This window comes from Orcinus orca, chromosome 1 (genome assembly GCF_937001465.1).
Source record: "Orcinus orca chromosome 1, mOrcOrc1.1, whole genome shotgun sequence".
Classification (NCBI taxonomy): Eukaryota; Metazoa; Chordata; class Mammalia; order Artiodactyla; family Delphinidae; genus Orcinus; species Orcinus orca.
The window spans coordinates 98132812-98142422 of NC_064559.1; the positions used below are offsets into that span (position 1 = coordinate 98132812).

The 9611-nt window shown below is 43.0% G+C and overlaps 1 protein-coding gene across 1 annotated transcript; it reads right to left on the reverse strand.

Annotated features, from left to right (window-relative positions):
* Positions 1 to 3429: 3429 nt before the first annotated feature.
* LOC125964589 (Fc receptor-like protein 2) lies at positions 3430 to 8119 on the reverse strand. Its single transcript, XM_049710720.1, has 3 exons — positions 7840 to 8119; positions 7116 to 7406; positions 3430 to 3758 (listed from the first exon to the last, which is right to left on the reverse strand). Exons 1-3 carry the CDS (start codon positions 8117 to 8119, stop codon positions 3430 to 3432), a joined length of 900 nt encoding a protein of 299 aa, XP_049566677.1.
* Positions 8120 to 9611: the final 1492 nt, after the last annotated feature.

The following is a 9611-nucleotide window of genomic DNA, read 5'->3' on the forward strand; positions in this document are numbered from 1 at the left end:
AAAAAATAAGGGTGCATATGGTTCAAATGATATATGATTAATAAGTGACTAATGAATATATATTGAACTCCCGATTCTGGTAACAGAGAATTCACTTTCTTTTAAGTACTCATAGATGATCTACCAAAATTGACCATATTTTAGGTCACAAAGAAAACCTTTAAAAATTATAAAAGCAATCAAATTATTTTAAAAATCACAAAATTAAGGGAAAAATCCTTTCATCAGGCAATTAAAAAATTCCTCTTTTAAATAACTTTCAAGGTCAAAGAAGAAAATAAAACTGACATTACAGACTTGAAAATAATTATAATCAAAACACTACCTATCAAAACTTAAGGGATATGATTAAAACTCATCTTTAAACAATTGGAAAGAGTACCAACAAGGAAAAAATGAAAATAAATGAACTAAGCATTGAAATTAAGAACAGAAAAATATCAACAAAACTAATTAAGATAAAAGTAAACATTACTGAATAAAACAAACAGAAAAACCCCAACAGAATATGTGAATAAACTCAAAAGCTTTTCTATGAAAAATAGATACACCACTGAATAGACTGATCAAGAAAGAGGGGACAATGAGTAAATATACAACTTTTGAAAACCTGCATTAAATGGATGACTTTCTAAAAAGTATAAATTACCTTTTTTTTTTTTTTGCAGGTAGAGGCAGTTAAATAAACAGAACAATAATCATGAAAAACAATGAGAACATTGTTAGGAGCCACACGTTACAAACATATCAAGCCAGATGGTTTCACACACTAATATTTATTAGTCTTCAAAGAAAAGATAAATTTAGTAGTATTTAAACATTTTTTGAGCAATCACAGAGAAAGAAAACTTCCAAAATAATAAGAAACCCTAATATGTATAAAATGGAAAAATAATAAGAACCTGCTGTATAAAAAACAAATAAAATTAAATTAAAAAAAAAAAGAAACCAACACAGCATTGATCAAAGCTTTTCAAAGAAAGCATAAAAAGCTACAGAGAAATCCTCATTATGAATATCTATGCAAAAGTTTTACATAAGATATCAATACTATCAAATTGGATTCCGTAGGATATTAATATATGTCATAGCCAGGTAAGATTGCGATAATTATTCATTATCAGGAAAACTGTTAATGAAGGAATATATATTTTCAGTTTTCTTCTTCCCATATCCACTAAGATTCAAAACTTAGGTACAAATTTCTAAAAGAAATCACCCTTTTAGAATTATCAGAATATTAACAGCAGTTACTTCTGAGTATTAAAATTTTGGCTAATTTTCATTTTCTTTTTTGCATACTATTCTTTTTATAATATGCTTTATATTTGTAATTTAAGAAAATATTTTAAAAAGAAATTAGTTAGGACCTAGTTTCTTCCCAAGTCACTTGGAAACAAAATTAAATACTGTACCCACATTTTCTTTTCTTTCTTTATTTTTAAAAATTTCTTTATTTTTCTTTATTTTAAATTTTTGGCTGCATTGGGTCTTTGTTGCTGCACGTGTTGCGGCAAGCGGTGTCTACTCTTTGTTGCAGTGCATGGGCTTCTCATTGTGGTGGCTTCTCTTGTTGTGGAGCACAGGCTCTAGGCACGCAGGCTTCAGTAGTTGCAGTGCACAGGCTCTAGAGCTCAGGCTCAGTAGTTGTGGTGCATGGATTTAGGTGCTCCGTGGCATGTGGGAGCTTCCCGGACCAGGGCTCGAACCTGTGTCCCCTGCATTGGCAGGCGGATTCTTAACCACTGCGCCACCAGGGAAGTCCCCACACTTTCTTTCATTTTGTCTGTTTTATATACCCACATGTCTACCATCAGATGTAGGGCCCATCTCAGTTAATTCCTTTCTTGTTTCACCTCAGGAGCCGCTACATCTGCCCAGGAAAGTAGTATTGGGATCCCCAGACAGTTCTGGAAGAGACTGGAAAAGCCAGGGCCGGGGCCAAGGGGTCAGTATGGAGGGAGAATTTCTTCAAGCTTGGCTTCTTTGGGAGCTGGATTTTGCCGCAGATGCAGGCACGGTTGAAACTTTGGCTCAGAAGAGCAATTTAGAGTCCTGTTGAGGGGAGCCGCAATGGAGCCGCAGGTAAAGCATTAAGGTCTGTCCAGAACTGTTGGACCAACCAGGCCTGGGAGGCCAAAAAGGAGAGAACCTGAGGCCTGCTCAGTCTCCAGTCTCTAGTCTCCCTATCTTCAAAAAGAACTAGGCCAGAATGCTGTAGAGAAAAGGGAAAATGGAGGTCAGAAGAGGGAGATCTGAAAAGGGATTTTCCAGACAAACTCACCGTGTCTCCCTGGTGAGGTGAAGCCCAGTATAAGGAAGAAGGCCAAACCTGAGCCCCAGACCTGTCCCTCTCATGGAGACCATCCCAAATCAGTAAGCTGGCCCTGGGGCTTCTTCCTGGACTTTGCTGTTTCCAAAAGGTCTTTATGAGTGATGAGTGTTCAATCTTGTCCCAGCTCTGTCAGGAAGCTGGGCCAGGTATTATCTCACTTTTCTGACAGAGATAATGAGCTTCAGAGAAGTTTGCTGCTTCTATGGCTGGTAAGTGGGTGAAGCAGGCAGGTCTCAACCTCTGCATAGCTGACTATAAATCCTGGATCCTTTCTGGTTTCCAAAGCTGATTCATTTCCCTGAATGAGCCACAGGCCTTTAGATGCTCCTAAAACTGGGCATGGGCTCAATAGTTCTAAAGACCCTTCTTTTCACCACCTCTCAAGGGCTGCTTCTGCACTCCTGGCCCAGGGCACTGGGGTGTTCCGCCAGAGATAGGGTCTGCAGCTGGGCCTGAGGGAGCAGTCCCACTGGCTTCTGCTCTAGTCACAAGTGTTATAGAGGCTTTGGGATCTGCAGTGGGCTTTCTTTATTTTACTTCCACCCTCAGTTTGTGGCCTGGTTTCCCTGACGGACCCAGAGTCTTTCCAATGTCCTTCCCATCCCGCACCCCCTGTCCCATCAGGATCTTGAGAGAGAAGGAGCATCTGGATCTTCCCCACCCTGTGCTCCTTCTATTCTGGGATTCATTTTGATGAGTAGAGTTGTTTAGGGGACAGAACGCAGAAGAGCTGCTGGGATTATAGAACAATATAAGCAGTGTGACCTGGATTAAAATCACTCAAACTGTGTAATTCTATGCTTTCATAATTATTTTCCTGGTATTATGGCCAAACTCATGGCTGTGAAAATGCCAACATCTTATCTTTTGAGGTGGCAGATACAGGCTAATAATAGCATGCATGAGAGAGTCCTTTATAATTCTGGACTACCTAATATGAACTAACAGTGTTGTCCTGGCCACATGCTAGTGTAGAATGTGTGAGTGGTTCTAAAGGCAGCAGGGGCAATGGGGAGTATCAAGATGGATTGGAGGCAGCATAGAGAAGGGCCTCGGAGGGGGGTAAGCCAGTTCCCATGCCCCAGGCCCTGCCATCACACACCTTCACACACTACGCCTGTATCCTCATCGTGCCCACAGTCAAAGGTCTCCACCTGTTCACATTCAGCCAGGGCCTCTTCTGTCCCCTTGCACAGGGCTACCTGAATAAATAAAGGTCGGTCATCTTCTGCCACAGGCAGATACAACATGCCTGCAGGTGTGTGTCTGGCTGCTCCACAGCCCAGCTCCTGGCACACCACGGCCACATCCTTCATGTCCCAGCCGTCATCACACACAGTGCCCCAGCGACCTTCCTTTTCCACCTCCACCCGCCCATTGCAGTGGTGGGCACCATTCACCAAGCGGATTTTAGGTGGATGTTCTGCAAACAGAAGGGGTCAGAGCACACTCAGAAATGTCCTCTTGGGCTTCCCTGGTGGCGCAGTGGTTAAGAATCCGCCTGCCAATGCAGGGGACATGGGTTCGAGCCCTGGTTCGGGAAAATCCCACATGCCATGGAGCAACTAAGCCCGGGCGCCACAACTACTGAGCCCATGCGCCAAAACTACTGAAGCCTGCACGCCTAGAGCCTGTGCTCCGCAACAAGAGAAGCCACCGCAATGAGAAGCCTGCGCACCGCAACTAGAGAAAGCCCTCACGAAGCAACGGAGACCCAACGCAGCCAAAAATAAATAAATAATAATTAAAAAAAAAAAAAAAAAAAGAAATGTCCTCTTAGGGCAGTTCCCAGTGTTAAGAGAGGTTGTTTTATAGTGCTGGTGATATGTGGTGTGGGGGTAGGGGGCCTGCTGAGTTGGGAACCACAGAGCTTTGCTCTATCCCATGCTATTACCATCTCCTAAGAGCATCCCACCCCACCTAAGGCCCTCACTCAAAGACACCTAGGAAAAGATTTTGCCTTCTGCAAACAAAGGAATATGGGCACATAGAGACTTATGGTTTGATTCTTATGAGCTCAGAAAGATCTTCGAAAAAGAGGAGGTTAGAACTAGATCTTTCCCAGAAATGGACACCGAGGCTTAGAATAGGGAAAGGCCTAGAATAGGTCAGTTGAGTTACTCAGTTTCCTTTTGCTCTACTCTGTTACTGACTTCACCAATCACAGGCTCATATTCTCTGCAGAGGGAAAGGGGTGAACACATCACACAGACTGGTCAATCCCTAATCTCTGCCTATTTTTATTTGTTGTTGTTGTTGCGGTACGCGGGCCTCTCACTGTTGTGGCCTCTCCTGTTGCAGAGCACAGGCTCCGGACGCGCAGGCTCACGGGCCCAGCCACTCTGCAGCATGTGGGATCTTCCTGGACCGGGGCACGAACCCGTGTCCCCTGCATCGTCAGGCGGACTCTCAACCACTGCGCCACCAGGCAAGCCCTCTGCCTATTTATTTGGTTTCTGTTTTTTAAACTGGAGTAATATGTAAAGAGACTGTTTTCTCTGGGATATCTAGCAGAAAGGAGGGATATAAGCCTGGAGATGTCAGTGGCCAGCTTTGCCTGTCTGAGAGTTAAGCTAATGGAGAAATGCAGAGGAAAGAGGGGAGGCAAAGACAGAATGCTCGGCCAGTCGCACATTAGCCATATCCATACCTGACCCCTCCCACCAACTTCATTTCTTTTTTTTTTTGGACTAAGCCCTTTTGTATGTGATTTCTGTCATTAACAACCAAAATGTCACATCTTACACAGTCAATTACCAAGTTCTTGGCAAAGCCTCTGTAAAAAGCTAAATTTAAAAGAATTATAGGTAATAATGTAAATATGATTCTCAAAAATTAATAGATTAAAAAGAGCAAACATATGTAAGACTCTATAGAAACTGAATAGATCAAGCAGCTAGCTTAATTTAATAAAAAAATAAATACTGAACTTTGTATATCCTAAACAGAAAATTTACATTCTTTTCAAATTCCATTTACAGTATTTAGAAAACTGTTGACTGTGTGTTAGGTCATAAAGAAATTCTCAGTAAATCCCCAGTGTAAAAATTATGCAGACCATATTCTTTGATAAAATTTAATACAAGGATAATAACAAAATCTATAATGAAAAGTTTTAAAAAAAGAAATCTATAAGAAATTAATAAAATAGAAGATAAAAATGTATTCATAAGAAATGGTTGTCTCAAGTTATAAAATAAATATGTGAAACATATTTCACATGCTTTGGAAATTAGACAAATAAAAATATTATACATCAAAACTTGTAGGATGAGATAAAATGGTACTGAGAAGAAACCATGCAGTTTTTAATGCACTTATTAGGAAACAAAGATGAAAAATGAATAAGACATTAAAGAACCACATAAAATAAACTTAAAAAGGAAGAAAGATATACTGAAGATAAAGGAGAAATAAATGAATTAGAAAGCCAAAAACCAAATAGATTTGAATTAAAGATAACAAACCTAGGGCTTCCCTGGTGGCGCAGTGGTTGAGAGTCCGCCTGCCGATGCAGGGGACACGGGTTCGTGACCCAGTCCGGGAAGATCCCACATGCCGCGGAGTGGCTGGGCCCGTGAGCCATGGCTGCTGAGCCTGCGCGTCCGGAGCCTGTGCTCCGCAACAGGAGAGGCCACAACAGTGAGAGGCCCGCGTACCACAAAAAACAAAAACAAAAACAAAAAAAAACCTGGCTCTTTAAAAAGAGGAATAAAGACAAACCTCTGGCAAATATGATTAAGAAAGGGCTCACACAAACCAGAAATGAGAAGAGGCATAATCACATCTATAAAGGCTGTCTGAAAGTTCAATGAGAATACTATGTATTAAATTTGGGTAAAATCATCCAAATTATTTTAACAAAGGATAGAAAATTTGGAGAATAATAAAAAAGAGGATTTGACAATGGAGGTAAAGATCTAACAGGCTCAGAATGTTGTTTGGGCTAGTTCCAAAGACTTATCAAATAGCAGATAATTCCAATATGGTTTTAAGCTGCAGGGCACAGAAAATATGGAAAACCTCTGAAAACATTCTTATGAGGCTAACCTATCCCTGAAACCAAAACTAGTTCAAAAAATAAAACTCACTTTTAAATAAAGATGCAAACATTTGAAATAAATATTAGTAAGTTGTATGTAGCTGCTACCTATGATGATATAACAACTAAGAAGGGTTTATAGCAGGAATTCAATAATTGTTCCATATTAGGAAATCTATTAATGCACTGCTCCACAATAATAAATTAAAAGGAAAAAAATTATATAACCATCATATTAAAAAAGTGGCAGGGAGCAAAGTTTTTCAATTCTGTAGCCCTAGCCTAAAGTTCTATCTTTGCACCTATTAGCTGTGTGACGGTGGGCAGGTTACTTATTCTAAATTTTGTTTCCTCATTAGTAAAGTGAGAGTTGTTAATGGAGATTAAATGAGATAATCCTAGTATCGTTTGGAATCCTAGAATCTGGTTTGTTCCTGGGGCTTCTACTTTTTCCTTAAGTATTTACAAGGTTTGGTTGTAACTCCTTGCTCACTGAGAGCTCTGAGCATACACTTACCGCACTTCCAGTACTGCCTTGATCCTAGTACAGTACCTATTTCACACCTATCTGATGAGGTAAGTGACAGGGAAACAGGAAGGCCAGTGATGCTGTTGTTTAGACCAATGAGAAGGAGAAACTGGAAGAGCTGACAGGCTCTTTAGGCTAGCTTCGATCCCCTGAGGGAGAAGAAAATCCATGGAAAGGACACACAAGCCATGGTTTGGCATAATGGCAACTAGTACTGTGGAAGGAGATGTTGGACTTGTCCTTCCCGTGATGTTGGGCCCCCAGGCCACTGTCGGCTTCGCAGGCATGGTTCGCAGAATGCCCTGTGGTCAGAGAGAGGTTGAAGGATGCTCCTCCTCCAAAAGGCACCGAGGTGCTCCCCAGGGTGACATTTTCATGATAAAACCGGTATAGGATGGGGGGAGATGCTCTCTTGTTCTCACAGCGAAGCTCCACCATGTCCCCAGTGAAGGCCTGGACCCCAGAAGTACTGAAAGTGAGGACAGGATGTGACACTGGAACTGATAAAGGCAGGACGGTCCATCAAAGAGGGTCTCTCGTGCCGGCACAGACTTATAACCCACTCCATCCTCACCCAAGTGTCCACACAGTATCCCTCGAGCCCCGGGGATTCTTTCTCACTGTCGCACCTCCTGATCTAACAACACTGCAGAGACAGTTCCCGTAGAGCTTTGATAAGTTCTGGAGAGCGTGCCTCTGGCCATGCCACGTAGCCTGCCTCCTGTCTCCCCTTGTCATCTCCTTTAGCTCTTCTGCCACTGTAGCCAGTGCCACCGCCGCCAACACCATTACAGTAACAATCCTGGCATGTTCAGACAGCTTCTTAACCTCTTCACAGCCCTGTTCCGTATCATCCTTGGAACATCCTCACTGCCACACAAGGAAACTGACCCCATTTGGGACTCTCTGGCTAATTAGGAGAGTGCTACTTACTTCTCATGGAGACGTTCACCGCCTCGCTCTGGATGAGGCCGTAGCCATTGTCAGCTGTGCAGTAGTAGCCCCCTGCGTGGCTCTCCCTGGTAACAGGGATCTCCAGCTCTGCTCTCTGGGAGTGCTGACTTTTCTGCCCCAGACTCTCCCTCATGTCCTCTCTGTGCCAGGAGAACATGGTGTCCCTTGTGCCTTCAGCCACAGAGAAGACAAGGACCAGCATCTTCCCTTCGACCACCTGGTCCCCCTGGGGCTGGGTCTCCAGGAACGCTCCAGACATGGGGATTCCTGTGTAAACATAAGAGGGCAGGTGAGGGCCTGATGCGGAGGCTGTTACTACCTGCTGAGCGTTATGGCAGGTGGAGATGGTAGAAGGTTTAGGCAGAGGCGTATTTTTCATCAGGGAGGTGCATGCTGAGGGCCTTCAGGAAGGATCACCCTGCTATTGAACACTCCAAAAATTCAAACTTGCACTTTCTCCACACTCATTAGCCTTCACTAATGCCCACAGCCTACAGTGATCTTGCTCCTTCCTGATCTCCAGATAAACTTGGGGCAGTGGGTATGGTGGGAGGGGGACAGGGGGAGTCCCCACCCACCTCTGCCACTTATTCATTGCATGATCTTGGTAGATAAATTAATCTCTCTGATCCTCAGTTTTCTCAAAGATAAAGTGTGGATAATCATACCAACTTTATAGAGTTCTCATGAAGATGAAACAAGATACAAGATGTATAAAGAACCCATTACACGGGAGATGTCCAGCAAATGGTAGCTATTACTGGTACCACCCTCCACGGGCCTGGCTGAGGTAGGAAATGTAGCAAGGTGGTTAAAAGGGCAAACACTGGTACCAGAGTGCCTGGGTTTAAATTCCAGCTGTGCCATTTGTTTGCTGGGTTCCCTTGGGCAGGCCATTTAACAGCTCTGTGCTTTCAATTCCTCATGTGTAAAATGGGGATGACAGTAGTATCCATTTTACAGATACTTTCACCCTACTTCACAGGGTTGCTGTGAGGACTAAACATAAAACTGCTCTGAGCAGTGCCTTCCTGGTACTTGGTAAACTTTCTACAAGTCTTCCCCTCTGCAAATATTTCTGAGCATCAGAGGGGTTCTGAATTGAGTACAACAGCTTGGGTTAAGGCTTAGCATTTAGTAAACTTATTATAAATGCTGGGGATCCTTATTGTTGTTTCTATCACCATCATCATCATCATCATCATCATCTCATCATCATTATCACCATCATCACTTTGTTCCTTAATTGCTCTACCTGGGTTAAATGTGCCTCCTAGTTGGGAGTCATTCTCTGCAGACAGAGACCATGATTTATTTATCTCTTGGTTCACTGAGCATACTTCAGTGCTAGGCATACATAAATGCTCCAGAGAGGGATTATTTTCTGACAGGGAGAGCAAAGCTATTGGGAAATGGTGCCATGGTAGCAGTTAATAAAGCAGAACCCAGATGGGTCATTGTAGCCCCCACACACACGGGGATGAGGGGAAGCACAGTTGAAAAGACAAACACAGGTCTGAATGGGAGCTACTGTTCTTCTCTGTGCCACCCAGCCCGGCAGTCCAGCGCTGAAGCTCAATCTACACTTGTATATAGGATTGGTGCCTCTGTTTTGAGATACTGTGAGATGCTGTCATCGCTTCACACCAGTAATATCCTGAGTCTTCCTTCTGTATTGATGAGATCCAAAACTCTGTGAGCTCCAGTCTGACCTCAGGGTGTGGCCATCCTTGATGAAGGAGTAGCCAGCC